At 37.2% G+C, this 17,304-nt stretch overlaps 1 protein-coding gene across 2 annotated transcripts in view; it reads right to left on the bottom strand.

Annotated features, from left to right (window-relative positions):
- Positions 1-10,083: 10,083 nt before the first annotated feature.
- Positions 10,084-17,304, bottom strand: part of VRK1 (VRK serine/threonine kinase 1) — a 30,743-nt gene continuing 23,522 nt past the window's right edge. For both annotated transcript variants that reach the window (XM_041402020.1, XM_041402028.1), the window contains exon 13: positions 10,084-11,775. In XM_041402020.1, coding sequence (XP_041257954.1) covers positions 11,693-11,775 — 83 coding nt within the window. In that variant the 3' untranslated portion in view covers positions 10,084-11,692. The remainder of the gene's footprint in view (positions 11,776-17,304) is intronic.

Raw genomic sequence — 17,304 nt, 5'->3', positions numbered from 1 at the left:
TTCTTGTAGAATAACTTAGCATCTTTGGAAAAAAGATGTACAAAAACATTATCGATCCCAAATGTTTAGCATACTCTGTTGTTGCACCCAATGAAACAATCAAATATAGAACATGTTCCTGCAAAGACAGCATGCAGAAAATTCTCTATTGTCTCTTTCTGCTTTATCAAGCAGCCCACAGAATTCTTTAGAGGCCCTAGTCAATACTATTTAAAACATCAAGACTCATTTTACACTCCACATTCTTTGTAATTTCTCTTTCTCTCAAACAGGTAATATACTACTGGGAAGAATGCCTTCCCTTTATAATTACACCACACAAAGTTTCAGACATGCACATTTCAGGTGAGTGCCTGAAATTTTGAAGGCTTTCATCATCCTTCTAACACAAAGAGACTTTCTGGGGGCCACTGCTTTTGGGAGAAAGGATGTGTGTTTTATTTCCACTCAATGTTACAGTGAAATATAATGTCATGACCACCTCATAGACTTACTGGTAACCCATTTTGTGAAAAATCAAATCCACCTATTGTCTATGCATGACTTTATGATAATGCAACAACCCATACAGGATAGCCCAGCAGCAACTGGTTCCAGCTTGTCCCTGCCAATCATTCAGCTTCCACTGCAGTCACAGGGCTAGCATGTGCATCTTGACAGCCCTGGAAATTACTCTAAACCATTTCATCACATTCCACACCAACACTTATTCTGATTACAAAGTTAATAGCTTGAAATGGACATTCTAGAATTAACCCTATGACCTGCTAGATTGGTTACAAGGAGACAGCAAAATGTGACACAGGCACCAGGCTGAGTGACAATGCCTGGTGATGCCCGAGGCTCCACTACTAGAAGCAATGTTGGAAAATAGAGGTAATTGTAGATTTTTCATTTTTTCTTTGGCCTCCAAAAGTTTGTTTTTCATAATTGTGACTTAATGCATGATATAGATATTCTATAAGAATATATATATCTTATTCCCAAAAAGAAAATATCAGTGATGAAGCATAATGATGCAGCCTGATTGGATACTTGGCTGTTTCTCCACTGTTTGAAGGTAAAAGGGAATTTCTCAGGAAGGTGGAACTCTTGGTTCAGTACAGGTATTTAGAGCTGTTCAACAACTACTTTTGGCCAGTACCTGAATGATTTACATCCAGCCCAGTAATGGATGATATTAAAGTATTATGAGCCAGGGAAATATAACTATTTCTTGGTTAAAAAGGGGGTTTAAACTCTACTTAAGAAAACAAAAGAAGAAAAGTCCCAAGCCCTATTTTAACAAAGGGTTGTACACCCAGCAGGTTTAGTAAGTTCACTGCAATGAGCAACAATATTAGCACTGCAAAGGGGGCAGCAATAGCCAGGGAACAGCAAAAGAAAATGGGACTGTGCTACTTACCCCAGGTGCCCACTGGATTGGCTTAGTTAAAATGTGAATCTATTCTCTGACTGATATCAAGCCCATCTAGAGAAACATGTAAGACAGGAATGAACCAAATGAATCTCATTCTCTAGGACTTAACAGATCTGAATGTGGATTTTAAATGTCTGTACAAGCTAAAAAAGAGATTCTGGTGATGGAAACTTTGCAGAACAAAAATATTCTAACCTGAATCCACACAATATAAAGCATTAAGGACATCTTTTGATCTTTGGAAATTATTTTACAGTTAACTGACTAACAACTCTGAAAATAAAGCCTCTTTTTATTCTCTCTCTTTGGATTTGCAATGGGAAGGATTTAAAGAACTATATTTGATCCATTAGGTTCAAGTACTCACAGTACTGTACATTGTTTTAGTGTACTAAATTTAGTTGACTTCTGTCTCTTTCAATTACCCTTCTAAAAAGGATAGATGAAAAATAATGTCTCTCTTTATATAATTTGGTTTGCTGTTGATTAATTTTCCTCTTCTATTGCTTGCTTATGTTTTGCAGGGTAGGAAGGACAAAATAGCTTAAGGGGATAAAAAGCTCTTTTTCTGAGTTTGAGCTTGTAGATTCTTCCATTTCATATTTTTATCTCATCAATATAATGTCAGGATCATTGATAAGGACAAAAAAGTCTAACAGAGAATGGACTGAATCTTAACCTTGGTAAAACAGACCAACAGTAAGAAATCCTGAAAGTAAAAATTAATTTCTACACATGCTATCCTCATCATTAGTATGAAGAAAAACTTAATACAAGTTTTATATAAATAATCCACTGACTACTCCTCTTTTGGCACAGCAAAGAACTGTAGAGGAATAACATGCCCTAATTCTTAAAAGAACCGTGCTCTGCATCAGAGGTACTCCTCATCATTTCAGAAATAGTTCAATTCCATTTGGTTTCACTTATGTGTATGCCCTCTGTAAGCTATGTACAACTCTTAACACCACTCAACCTCTCAAAAGGAGGTAGAAACCAGGCATGAATTCTGGGGCAGGTCTTGAACTCAGCTGCTGCTTTGCAAAGGATGCAGCAGTGAGAGCCAAAGGGTTTCTGACTGTGATGTCCTCCAACCATCAAATGATAATCAAATTCTTTGATGAGAAGGAAGCAAAAGAAAAGATTAATGTATCTTAGTGATCTGTTAAAATTTCAAAAATAGTAATTGCTGAACTTGACTGCTCTAAAAACCTTTGTTCTGAAAACAGAACTAGGCAGCAATGACTTGCCCTGAATTTCTGCAGAGTCTGAATGATCAAAGATCAGTTGAAGTTTTATTCACCCACATTGTTTCAGTGTTTAGACTGGGCTGATTGTCTACAAAGACAAAAAAATACCCCAGGCCTTCAAAAAGGAAGGAAATGCTCTAATTCAGAGAGAGATAAATTCTTTCTAACCTTCTTTTCTAACTTTTCCTACCTTCTCATTGGACTTATAAAAGTCTCCCTTACTGTATTTGATAGTACTTCATTAATTATCAGGATTAATCTACCACTAAAATTTAATGAAGAAAATCAGCAGTCATCCCGTATGTTTGATTGATTCCTTCAGAGAAACACAAAGTAAGAAATAAGGAATAAGGCCTGGAAGAACTTATGACAGAATGGAAAAACTTTCTAGAGCATCCTGTGGTAATAAATGACAGCAAATAGGGTAATACAAGATGGTATCAAAGGCAGAAGTGATGATTACCAAGTGTACATGGAACTGGGACTTATGATTTCCTGGAGACAGGAAGTGTCTCTAGAGCAGCTTTCCTAAAATCCCTCTTTCCCATCCACCCATCAGATGTTCCCTACCCTTTCTCTTGATGACTGTCTCCTTCAGATATAGGGATGTCACCAGGGGGAGAGAAAGAACAGACCACAGCTGCACCATAGCTAGTACAAACATAGTTAACTGGCAGTGCTCACAAATTCTGTTATAAGGTGTGTAGTTATGCAAGTTTGATAGTCTTTTGTGGGCTGATGGCTTAAATAACTTGCCAGCAGATCATACACTAGAAACATGTCACTGCTTGTGATACAAGAGCAGGTGTGTTCTTGCCCATTACTGGAATGCATCTACTGGGGCAGGGTTTGAAATTTACCAGTTCAGACAAAGATATCATCTTCAGGTTGCAACAAAGGAAACAAAAGAATGGAAATCTCTTAGTGGACATTAATTTTTTTAATTATAGATATTTGTTTAATGAATGCTGTTCCTGTTAAAGTTCCACTTTTTGCACAGGCAGCCATTCCTAAGACAGAAAATTATGTCATTCCCTTTGCCACCAGAGGTTTGGATCTCTGTTTGACTGGTGTTCTACTAGAATGATCAGCTGTTGGGCACATAATATCCCCTGGCACTTGTCTGAAGAAGTCCTGCAGTAGTAATATAACTTGCAATTTTTAGTTGGACGCTCTATTGCTTGCTGCTGACCTATATGGACTATGCATGCATTCAGGCAGGTTTCCTCAGGGGAAAAAAAACTCCCAGGGGAATGTGATATGACTTACACAATTCTTTGTCCATCTTTCATTCTAGATACTTGAGACTTCAATAGATAAGTAGGGTCTCTCCCTTGGGGGGCTATTAATATATTAAGAAACTCAAGCACTCCTGAAAAGCTATACCTAGATGAGACATATGCACAGAAAATTATCATGCCTATGAAGTAAAGGAATACTTCAGTGGCTGAACGTCATACAATTGGATAAAATTATTTTCTAGAAGAAATCCTTGGTACATTTCATTCCCAGTTTGATGATCTTTCAGAAAAACTAATAGGATTGTCAAAGGCAAAATGGAATGTGGAAATGCAGAGAGTGTAGGCTTCTCTGACAAGTCATCAGATGATTCTGTAGGAGAGTAGAGTGAAAATGGATGGAAGGGAGAGAACATCTGTAGAACCTATAAAGATCGAGGAGATGTTAAAGTGGAAAAACGAAATAAAAGGAGAGAATTTAGGGGAGAAAAGAGAGGAAACTCTCATGCACTGTTTGTGTCTCCTTAAAAACTCCATGTAATATTACAGCCCCTGCCAAGCTGCAAAACTCAGGCACAGTGATCTAGTGGGTCCCCTAGTACTGTGCAGGGCTCAGACTTCTGGTCCCAGGGCTCTGAACATTGCAAGAGTGATTGATTAGAACAGTGCAGCAAATGGCACTGTCTGTGCCGAAATGGGGAAGAAATCAGATTGAAAAGGATTGAAAGAGACAGATGACGGAAAGACCCAAGGCAGATGGCTCTGTCTTGCTTTTACCAGGTAGATGTGATGAAGAGGAAGCAGCAAGGCAGCCACGCTTGTAAGCAAGACCCACATCTTGAATCATCAGCCTGGAGAAGGAGAGCCTGTCCAGAACAGCCACTCCATCTCCTCAGCTATAAGCACAATGTTGTACCCTGGCCTACCTCAGTGCCTACCAGTGCCCCAGATTTCCCACATCTCCCCTCATTTTCTGCTCTTCAGGGCAACATGAATTTCATTAAGGTTAATAATTAATCTAATGAGGCTAAATAATTAGTCTAATAAAGCTAACATACTTGTTGAATAATCAAAATACTCCCTTGAAAGGCAGAAGGAAGAAGCATATTGCCATGAAATAAACAAAATAACTAATAAAAGGAAATTAATTTTATCACAGACACTCAACTTCTCACATTCTAGTGCAGCAGGTATTATGCAGAGGGGTAAGAAGACAACCACATCTTCAAAGAGCTTGTAACAGACATTATGAAAAAAAACTGTGAAGAATGCAGCAAAAACACATACACATTTAAATACTTTTTTTTGTACTCCTCCAGCTCCTCATTACCTTGGACACAGTACCCACAGTTAATCAAAGAATGTCAAGTTCAAGTACAATTTCTGTGGTTCATCTCAAGTTACTGGTTTGCAGCATGCAATTTCACTTCTGAATTACTCATTCCTTGTGAGGGTCTCTCTTGCAATTTTGCTCCTACCCCTAATCTTTAAAGATAATTCAGCAGTGTGCTTGACAGCCAAAAATATCATTATCTTCCTAGCAGGCAAAGGATATACTTTCAGAGGAACATAAACTTGATTTTCAGAGATAGTGGTTACCTGCAGCCCTTACTGGCTTCAAATAATATTTTGGGCGCTACTACCTCTGAAAGGTCAGACTTTCAATATAAACAACTGGAATTCACCCCCAAAACAGAATAGTTTCCATGCACTGGAAGAAAATATTCTGGTCAGATTTAGAGAAAATCTGAGGCAGCACTTTCACCCGAAATGGATGACAAATTTCAAAATTGTTTCAAGAGGGCTTTGCCATGAGGGAGGGAAACAAGCAATCAGTGACACAACTCACTGCCACACATAAACCATTTCACATATGAGAATAATAAAGGCAAAAACTGTTGTCAGTCTCCAAAGAGATTTATCAGGTGATACCTGGTCTGGATAAGTGTTAATTTCAAATTCTGTCTCCTTCACATTTGACCTCACCAATTAAAATGCCCAAAGCCTACAAATTACTGATGATGTCTCAGTGACAGAGGAAACCAGTTGTTACACCACACCCAGATATTTTCAGCACTGCACTGTCTTCTAAATGTAGTGCTCTTTGCTGTATATTTTTCACTGTGGCTACCAAGTATTGTTAGAACTGAGTAAGGGACTGCACATTTGCTACTGCAGATCCACTCTCACCAATCCAAAGCAAACAGCTCCACAATGAGAGATTAGTGAGAATGTAAGAATAAAGGCATTATTATTTTTTTATAGATATATCTCTTTTCAGAAAGGAATTCAATTTATTACTTACACTGTTTTTGTTCAGGTTTAGCAGCAGATAGACAAAATTAGCTGGAGGGTTACTTACTTTCAAGTAGATCCAGTGTTCCACTCCTCTCCTGGCAGAAAGAGAAAGTACCTTCAGGTTTTCAAGGCACAGCTCGTGTATTAGTTGTGGTACGAAGTAATTTCTTTTAACATTAAGCTGTGCAATTCACCAATTCCCAGAACTGCATGTTAGAGTTTGCATTCTGAACAAAGCTAAGTACCGTCCCTTCCAGGGCTCTTTTGTCTTTTAAATGCATCCTCCTTGGTTGTATTTCATGTTATTGTGTTCTCACTGCTTCTGTATAAATGAACATATTAATCCTTAATTTTCTGGGCTTCTAGCTCCATTTGCCAAGGAAGAATTTTTCTTCTCTCAGAAGCTGCAGATGCAGATTCCCACTGTGCCAGCTTCTTCCTGTTTGGAGTGGTCTGGCAAAAGGAATTAATTCAGGAAAGTTCATAAAAATGTATATTTTCTTTTCACTTTTACTACACTTCACAGCTGTCTCACTGTGTTCTCATCACTTTTCTTTTTAATATACTTATGAAAGCCCATCACAGCAGCTGAGGTCTGCAAGGTTGGAAAGCTGACCTTCTAAGACAAGGGGTAGAAATATGGAAGACAATCTTTCTCCTATCAAATGACAGCTCCTCCACAACTCCTTTACTCTTAGGGGTACTCCTGAGAAAATGCAAAACCTCAATTTTGACTTGTTGCAGCATTCTCAATGGGGAAGAAAAAGCTTCACATACAGCAGCTTAGGAAGCTGTGAAACTTGAGAGCCATTTCACAATTTCAGGTATTTGTATGCAGAACTAAATGCAAGGGCATTAAAATCTGGCATGGAAGACGACATGGGCAAGATATGCAACAATCTGGAAGAAGACAAGTTTTGGTAGGACAAGATGAAACACAGACTCCAGAAAGTACCAGTGCAATACTGTTTGCCATTTCGTATTTAAAAACATGGCACATCCATGCAGAGAAAAGTAGCTGAATTGTAGCAGCCAGTTAGAGCTGTTGCATGTTTCTAAACCCCAAACTGCTGCTATAGAGGTACCATTCATGGAGATAAAGAACTTAAATGACAGATCAAATTCATGGAATCAACTTTCTAAATCTTCAGCTGCTGAATCTTGATAATATGAGTGAAGAAAACTGAAATGCCTATGAGTTAGCATGCAGTTGCATAAAGCTATCTAAGATCCCAACTAGGACTCCAGGACTTTTCAAAAATGTTGGTCCCACCACATCTGCTTTTTCTCTGCCCTTGAGAAAGGACATAATGAAAATCACTTCTCACAAAGAACAGATTCCTTCTCACTTTTACTACCTCATCTTTGCAAAGAGCCCAGAAGCCCCAAAAACAACATGGGAGGTAAAGAAATTGGTATTTACTCCCACAGAGCTTTCCCAGTCAGTTTGATGTTGCAGTGCCACTACAAGCAATGGGATCTGACTCTTGTTCAGAGCACCAGCTCTGTGTTCTGTTTTACAGCAGAACTGGTAAAACTTGGACACTCTACTTTAGATGTCCCACTACATATGCTGGCAAAAGCAGATATATACTGGTTATTAAGACACAATCTGGAGTCTGCCTCACACCTCCTACAATGAAGCTACTGATACTCACCTATCATCACCTATATAGGGCACTGTAATCCATCCTTGAAACAGCTCATCAGCAACTGGTAGACTCTCTGTTAAAGCCACAGCAGCGTTATTATCTGACGTCTTCCCAAAAGTAAAGATTTTTCTTTAAAGCAAAAAAGTCTGAGAAATGCATTATTAGTCACAGGATGAACCAAAGGCAGTTAATCTCCTGTCTACACCTTAAGAAAGAAAAGAGGAGAAAAAGCTAATTTAAACAAATGCTACTAGGGATAAAAAATTCAGACTGATGCTACATTAAATTACATGGGAGGCTGAGGTATCCAGCCATGATCTTCAGTAAAAAAAGAAAATTATAGGGTCTATCAATTAGAGAAGTGGTGCTCTGAGCCTATGTGCTGGCAGGCTTACAGTTTTTTTAATGTCTGGCAGGATGTTTTACAAACTAAACTCAGCAAGATGACAATTCCACCAGAAGGTGCTTCAGATGGTTTTGCTAATAATTTTGATCAGCTGAAATGGAGAAAAACATCATTACATTTATTTGGCTTTTCCAGAACCTGTCAAATCTGAGCAGAACCATTAATTGCCCTCTTCTACATCTCCCCCTGCCATCTTTCCCACCTTCGTTCAGAAAGGACACACTTCAACTTATTTACTTTTTCTATAAGTATTCTGCATATCAGCCTTTGTTCCCAAAAAAAACTTTGGTCATTCTTTGTGCACTTCCTTTCTAAAAGGAAGTGCCATTTCTTGAGAATATTCATTGAAGGCTGGTAGTACTACTGCTGCAAAGATGTAAGTGCTAACCACCATATATTGGCTTTTGTTTTAATAGCCTTTTAACCAACTTTGTTAATGGACTGAATGCAATTTAGATATGGAACTTGGCTAAAATGTAGCTTCAATTGGCTATTAAAATTTAAGAGCCAACTAAGATAGCTAATTACAAAAAAGCTCCAGTGATAATGCTAAGCAGAATTAGTAACAGCAAATGACAGTCTGTCTAGTCTTATTCCCAAAGGGAAAGAAACTCTTAACTGAGAAGTCAACCAGACAACGTGCAGAAAACCTAATTGCATTACTGGTATTATGGCATCCCAAATCTGGCAGCTCACTGGGACAAAACAGTGAGAAAAGTCTGTCAAACTACTCAGGAAAGCAACTGACCCCCTTCTTAATGCTAGCTGCAGCAAATATTGGGAATTATTATTTTATATTAACTTATTGGAAAACAATCCTGTAAAAATTATCAAACCATCACCATCTAAAAAATATGTTATATCCATTCTGAATTTGACTGTCTCTCCAGATATTTTAGATTAGGGGAAAATATAAACAATCTGTCTGCAAAATATTCAAGCACTAAAAGAAGCATTCTGTGCTTCATTATCAATATCCTCATTACACCATCAGCTGAAGTGCTGACTAGTTCTCCTGTGAAGATTTATCATGTATGGTGGCCACTTTGAAACATAGGTAGCGGAGTCTTTAACATTCCCTTCTCAAGCGTCTCCCTGCTGTGCCTGTAAATGTCAGTCCAGTTTTTTCACGGCTGCACGCACAGATTAGAAACAGCAGGAGAGCTTGGGAGTATGACTACAATACTAGTAAGGACACTTGTCTTCATGGCACTGCTCAAGTGATTCTTGGAATGCAGGACCCTGCTGTTTTCTAATATTTACACACAACTGGAGTCATCAAGAGCAGTAAATGCAGTCTAAAGGCAGCTTGCTTCTTTTGTGTTAGGAGCTTTACTTTCAAACGGGGATGTCAACAAAATCCGACTGCACCCTCCGCCTCTCGACAAGTGCTGTATTTCCCCATCAGCGCTTTGCAAAGCAGAGGGAACACGTGTGTGCAAGCACGCACTGTATGTGATCCATACGGCAGCGCTGCGGGTATGATCACAGCCTTCCCCTCCGCTCCTCCTGCCCGTCCCACGCTTTAAACACTACTGCAGTTACAGCGAGCTGGAGCCTGGGGCTTTGCAGTGCCTTGTGAGCAGAGACAAGCCCTGAAACAATATTCACCTTGAATAAAAAGCACCCTTTTCCTTCACAGAACACCTGCCAGGACATCTTTTTCCGGGAAATTTTTGGGGTGGGAGGAGGTAGGGGTGGCTTATGAAATTCGTACCTCAAAACATTCTTTTCAAATATATGGAAATAACTGTTTGTTCCATTTGGCTTTGGTGGTGTCAAAAGAAAACACACTGCTTGAAAACTTGGAAAGTAATCAAAGGAAGTTTACTGGTAAATAAGTTACTAAAAAAATCAAAATGTCAGACAACTGAAGTACAAAAGAATGACATTAACTTCGAGTATGTGGCAAGGAAGAGAATACAGTATGCCTTCCTGACAATAGCTACTCAGAACAGTGCAACGTACTTTCTGAACAAAATGATTAAACAAAGTCATTAAAATGATAGTTTGATTTGAGGAGTTTTAAACATGAGAGAGGTTTTAGCAATCCTATTTTTACATCTGAAATGAAAAGAATGCTACGCTTAAAGTTGTCAGCCACACTTTGCTAATACCCAGGAAAACAAACCTAACAGTCAACAGAAATGAGAAAGCACCTCTTAAATATGGTATTCCAGTTTTATTTCAAAACAATGGATTCCCTTGTTTCAAACATAACCTCATCATTCATTCATTCAACGTTTCATGCTACAACATATTCATTTAATCTCATGAGTTGCTACTCAGGCATTATACCATCAAGCAAGCTGGACATCCACACGAATACACTCTCACTGGCTCATATGGATTCCTTTTGGTTTGCCAAACTTTTGGTTGCCCTGATAAGAATGATGTTCATGTCTTATTATGTGTATGTTGCAGTAGATATATGAAAAGTAGCAACGCTGAATTCCAGTTGAATTCACACTGGAATTCAACAGTCTATTTTTTGACCTACAACTCTGAATAGAGGACTCAAAGCTAACCAAGGAAGTGCTTGTACAAAAGGATTTGGAAGATTTCATGTTCCTCAAGTATTAAACAGGTAAACCACTATTGCTGTGGGAAGCAGAGAGACAATACTTCACTGGTACTAGATCCTGCATAAAGTTACTCACAATTATATTCTAGTCTTTTCACTAATATAAAAAGGAAACCTGAGGTGGTGGTTGAGAATAGGCATCGGCTTTTGGTTTGATCCTTTCTTTGCCCTGGGCCCTTTGTCTGAAATTCTGGTCTCTTTCTTTCCAGAGAAACTGTGAATAATTGGAAAAGTGATACAAACACAAATACTATGCAAAAAAAGGGGCTAAAATTCAGTACCTGTCTTCCAAAGAATTAAATGCATTTTATACAAACTAGAATGGAAGGACATGATTTTTGCCTTACGCTCTATTTTTAATTCAAACACTTGAAACATATTTAAAAACTATTTATGCTTTTTCAGATTCATCTCAGTGTGCATTTAAGTGACCACCAATATGACTTTACTCAGAACTGTGAAAAATCAGATGCAACACTGCTGTTTCTTATACAGTATCCATAATGAAAACATTAAATAAGGCTTTATCTCTACATTACAAAGCAGGGAAAAAGCACTCTTTTTTAGTTTGCCTTTAAGACATGAATTCATGTATATAAAGAATAAAAATGCATCCCACTTCAGAAGTTGGCAAAATTTTGCATTAGTATTTACATGTATATAAATTATGCAAATATTTTAATAAAACATTTATTCTTCAAAAACAGGTACAAACAGCAGTCCATGTTTTTACAGGATTTATCATTTAAAAAGGAAAGAAAAAGATTCCAGTGCTACCAACAACAACAAAAAAAAAATCGGAAATGAGCCACAGAGCAACTTAATTTGTTGCTCCATATATTATTTACTTCTGGACTCTCTTTCTGGTTGCTGTGGTCTTCTTGGGTTTTGGAGAGGTCATCTTCTGTGTTCTGGCAGCAATTGCATCTGCAATTCAAACAAACCAAAAGACAAACTGTGTGTTAAATAAAATAAAAATAGATAATAAAAAAAAACCCTTCAGTTTTTAAAAGTATAGCTCAAATCAAATCATTCATTGAGCTTTAAGTGGAGATGGGGAACATGCTATGGACAGAGGAGAATCTTTAACTAGTTCTGGACACTGACCTTCACCTAAAAAACATGTTGTTCAGCTCAACTTCTCCAAGAGTATCATCACATACAGTTGAGTCATTTTTTAGCTCATCTTCACCAAATGAATTAGATCCTCTACAAAATCTACACCCCTCCTTCCTCCCCATGTGCCAAATTTTTACTTTTATAATGCTTTCCAGTATTAAGCTATTTTTTGGATCTTGTGCTAAGCTCATCCAGCTCTGGGATCACAATTTAACCCCAGACAGTAACTCCCTACCATGCAGAATTCATTCACTCAATCCCCCTCCCTTCCCAGTGAGAAGTGGAGGAGAATTGGAAAAAGGGGAAAAAAATCCCATGGATTGAAATAGGAACAGTTTAATAATTACAATAAAATAAAACATAATAATTTAAAAAAAAAAAGTAAAAATAAAGAGATTAATTATCACACATGTAAAAAAACCCCAACCCACAAGTGATGCACAATACAAGAGCTCATCACTCACTGATTGATGCCCAGCCTGACCCGCAGCAGTAACTGGCCCCTCCCAGCCAACTCCCCCAATTTATATACTGGCTATAACATTCCATGGTATCGAATATCCCTCTGGCCAGTTTGGATCAGCTGGCCTGGCTGTGCTCCCTCCTGGCTTCTTGTGAAGCTCCTCATTGGCAGAGCACAGGAAACTGGAAAGTCCTTGACTTAGGGTAAGCACTACTCAGCAACAGCCAAAACATCTGTGTTATCCACATTATTCTCACACTGAATCCAAAACACAGCACTTCACCAGCTACTACAAAGAAAATTAACTCTATCCCAGCTGAAACTGGGACACTTAGCAACAAAATTTTGGTCTGGTATTCTCACAGTTTAGTGACCTGTGGCATCTTAGAGCATTCTGAATGGAGTCTACACAAGGGGAGGTAGAAGGCACACAGGTGAAAAAGAAAGGAAGATTTTTGTTTTGCCATGTCAGCTGTTAAATCAGCTCAGCTATCAGTGCAACAGTGCCTACAGATCCAAACTATCACTTGACAATATTTTATTAACAAAGGTAAGGAATAATCCCATCTAAATAAGATTCTAGTAAACCTGGCAGGCAGGTTGTTCAAAAAGACCATACCTAAAAGTAATAATAAAAACCTACCTGCACTCTGATTCTTGCCTGCCTACTACCAGGGAAAAGGAAGAAAACAAAATGTCACTGCTTATTTCTGTGAATCGCATTCAACTGCAGTCACTTTGACAAAAAAATATTACGCATAATAAAAATTTCTACCTTTTTGCATATACGGTAACAATGAAATATTTTTCATCTCCTAGTCACGTAATTTTTTTTTTCTTAAATTCCTCCTTGAAGATAGTATGCCTAACTACTTCAGTTCTTGCTTGTAAAACTATATATATAATTCCACAATCCATGTCAAGTGTTCAGGTAAAGAAAAGCAAAACCAAAGTTCATGGAACTCCTGAAGAAAGAAGCTGCTTGCTTAAGACAACAGCCTTTGAGGAGTGGGAGTCACTGATCATTGAAGCTCAGTGAGTCAGCTTGGGTGAATCAAGGAGGCAGAGAACAATGCAAAACAAAGCTTTACAAAAGAAACCCAGCAGTACTGTGTATAGTTCTGGGCTCTGTCCTACAAAAAAGGTCTGAGAAAAATGGGGAGAAAAAGTGGTTTCCAGTTCTCTAACAAAAACAAGAAGAAAACATGGAATTTAATTAGTTTATCTGAAGAGAGTAAAAAAAGGAAAAAAGGGAGACATAGAATGTGCAAAAGGTCACTGCATAAAATAAGTGTGATTTTCATGTCCACAGTGGCTAGAACAACTACTAAGCTTAAGGGAAATTCATATTAGGTAATAAAAATATTAAAATACTCCCCGTTATTAAATCCTTTGTAATAGTAAGGACAACTAAGTATTACATGTGGTGTTGACCAGGGAAGTTTTAGAATAATCATACAGGTTTTAAGATAAAATATTGGCATCTATCAAGATTGATACCAACATAAATTGATTAGACTGATGTATAGAGCAGATCTCTTCTTGATGTCCCTTCTCATCTTCCAATTCCAGGTACACTGTTTTAGAACTACACAAGTCTTACAACTAAGAAATAAAACTGTGCTCAAGTGAAAAAATTAACGTTTTTATAAAATTACGGAAGTTCCTTTGGTAAAAACAAAGCCACTACTTTCCTGTTTAAATTGCCTTCTTTGATGAAAAGGAGGACAGTGAGAGATTTGGAAACATGAAAACACAACAACTGAGCAGATAAAATCAGGTAGGATTTAGGTGGCTGCTAAGTTATATCATAGGTTAGAATATCTGAAAACAGAGCAAACATCAAATGGGAACTTAGGCCAGGCTGCAGTATTTAATGAGTTAAACACCAACATTCTCCAACCACTTTGGGCACTTTGAATATGGTGCCAATGAAGAGATACTTTTCTTTTAAAGAAGATAAAAGACAAAATCTTCTTTTAAGAAGAGTGTAAGAAGATCAAGTCTTCTTTTAAGAAAACTCTTCCTTCCTTTAAGGAAGAGTCCTCTGACAAGCTCTTTCCCAGTTCAGCCAGGAAACCCCTGCCTAACTGAAAAAACCTGGTGAATAACACTTCCCAGACCAGCATTTTTCAGTGCTCTGAAGCTGCTGAAGAAATTGCACGGGCGACAAATAGTAGTTGTGGTTAGTTGCCTTTTTCTGTTTTCTCAGCAGCACTTTTTCTACAGGAATTCAGAAATACAACTCAGAAAAAAAATGAGGCCAGAAGAATGCAAATATGGACTTGAATTCCAGTAAATATATGACTGTGGGGTGGGGATGAGAGAGAAAAGTCAGTGAAATTGTGAGATGGAGCTTAGCTTTAGCTACTCTGTTCTGCCAAGTACTCCCTTTCCTGCAACAAATAAAGCAAATACTTTTCATATTCTCATAAGGAAAAACATCAGAACATAAGAATCATTATTTATGATTTTATGCCTGTGTATTTCTTACAGATAACATCAAATATATGAATGTTCTTTTAAAAATTTTCATATAAAATTGTTCCAGATGAAACTGAAACTGGTTTACTTCTATTTGCAAAAATTGCTTCACTGAAGATATTTCAAAACACAATTGTACATAAACAGAAATCATTTGTCCCATACAGCATGTGTCTGAAATTAACCTTCCTCTTTGCCACACAGCAATTTGCAGGAAGAAGGCAGTTTAATTCAAAACATTACTTGCAATCCTGCAAAAGGTTAGTTCCCTGTAAAAATCTGAGTCTCTGCAGTATGATTTTTCTTCCCTGTAGAAAAATTTCCCTTGCAAATTTTATATCTGAGTCTGAATTGCAATACTTACTTGTTCAACATACTGCAATTCATCTTCAGGTCACAGAAAAACAACCAAAAAACCAGACAAAACCTTTTTTCTTAAATTACTTACCTCTACATGTAAAGTCATTATACAAAACCTTACACATGGAAAATTTTTGTTACAAGAGGTATTGTTTTAATACTTTTTATTAGCAGCAAACACAAGAAAGTCCCATTAAGTGTTAAAAGGGAGCATAAATTACTTAAATTTTAAATGTGGTTAAGTGCTAGAAATGATCTGAAAATATTGTACAGAAACAAGCCCAAAACATAAAGGTAGATTAAATAAAGAACTGTGTTCCAAGCACACACAGAAGTACACAGTAACACTCCCATATTTTACATGTTGGACACTAATTTTTTCTCTTTATTATAATTAGTGGCACATGTTCAAAGTAATTCTCACTGAATTTGTCACTTGTAAATTGCAGAAAAAGCCCTACTATTCATGAAGAACCACAAAGATAAATTAAATGTAAACCAAATCTATTTTAACCTCCCTATCCATAATATTTAATAATCTTTAACATTAAAAGCACCTCCTACCACACCTTTTCTAATTTAAGTAGCTTTTGAAGGTCCTCAAACAATTCGTTCTTCCTCCTCCTCCAAGTCTGGGGGCTCCCCAGCCCCAGCAGATTTCAATACTGGCAGACTTCCTATGGCCACTGAGCACCTTAGGGTACTCAAAATGCCACATAGCTGATCAGGATCTTTTGGGGACAACTCATCTTTTGGACTGGACAAGACAAACTGCATAGTCAGATGTGGTTAATGCTGATAAGCTGAACAGCAAGAGGCTGCACAGCTCTTGCTATTGCTTTTTGTTGAAACATTTATGAGTTGTTGTTTGAATACCTGAAGAGCAACCACCATTCCACCATATTTGTGCCTCTTAGAAACCAATAATATAGAGTTTCAACAACTTTTAAAGCATTCCTGGATGACTCAACCTCAAATTGTACAACTAAGAGGTATCAGGAAAATATCCATTTTACTGAACTTCAGGATTTTCAGGATTTTTTTTTTTTTAAGTCACAGGAAAAACCATTTAATGGAGAAACAAGTCCATGGTAACACAAAACTAGTCAGATTTGGAAACACAGTTTTAAGTATTTCTATAATAATCAGTCCTTTTCAAACTCTGAAAGCATCAGAATCAGAAACTATTATGATACAGTTACCCTTTCCTTCAACACAGGTTTATGAATCATGTAGTAGTTGGTGAAGTTTTTAATTCCAAATTTGGAGAGAACCAAATGAGTAAGTACATCTATCACATTTCACCTGAAAGCATTTTATGTACTCCCTCTACTTGGTATTCATTAAATTGAGTAGTGTAAAAAGGTGAAATTAGAACCATTTCATCTCTAACTTTATTGAACTAGCAAGTTTTTCTCATTTAAGCTTATGTTGAAAATCTATACTGCCTCCCAAATACCTTCACTTGATCTGAAAAAACCTCATTGTTTAGAAAAAGCTGATGTTACCACCTGGACTGCAATTCTTCAAGTTCTTTTCCATCTCTTTCTATAAGAATTTCAATCTACAATCCCAGGAAAAAGTAGTATAATATAAGAAAAGAAAGTATGTTCTGCGCATGTGCATCAAATCACAACCAGAAAATAGTCAACTGTATTAAGTATTTTGTTAAAAAGTCTTAAATTATATCTAAAATGCTAAAACTGTGTCAGCATCATATAAGCATAAACGCGAAAACTGTGTCAGCATCATCCTATTCCTTTGAAAGAAAGTATAATCCAATTAATACTTTTTCAGCCACTGACAAACCTAGAGAATTTATAATAAACTGAAATCAGTAAGTAAATACATATTCAAAAACCAGAAATAATCATTGGCCTTAACGATTAAAATTCTATAATATGAACAGCTGAAAATGACCAAAGCAGAGTTACCTCCTGGAATAACATTAGCTTTATTCCTTGTACTTTGTGCCCCAAAATTTGAGTAAGTACACCAGGGTAAATCCAAAACTCACCAATATTATTACT

The sequence above is a fragment of the Onychostruthus taczanowskii genome, unplaced genomic scaffold (assembly GCF_017590055.1).
Source record: "Onychostruthus taczanowskii isolate IOZ18803 unplaced genomic scaffold, ASM1759005v1 scaffold1, whole genome shotgun sequence".
NCBI classification, from domain to species: Eukaryota; Metazoa; Chordata; class Aves; order Passeriformes; family Passeridae; genus Onychostruthus; species Onychostruthus taczanowskii.
The sequence above is the reverse complement of the archived record's forward strand: the minus strand, read 5'-3'. Positions and strand labels throughout refer to the sequence as shown.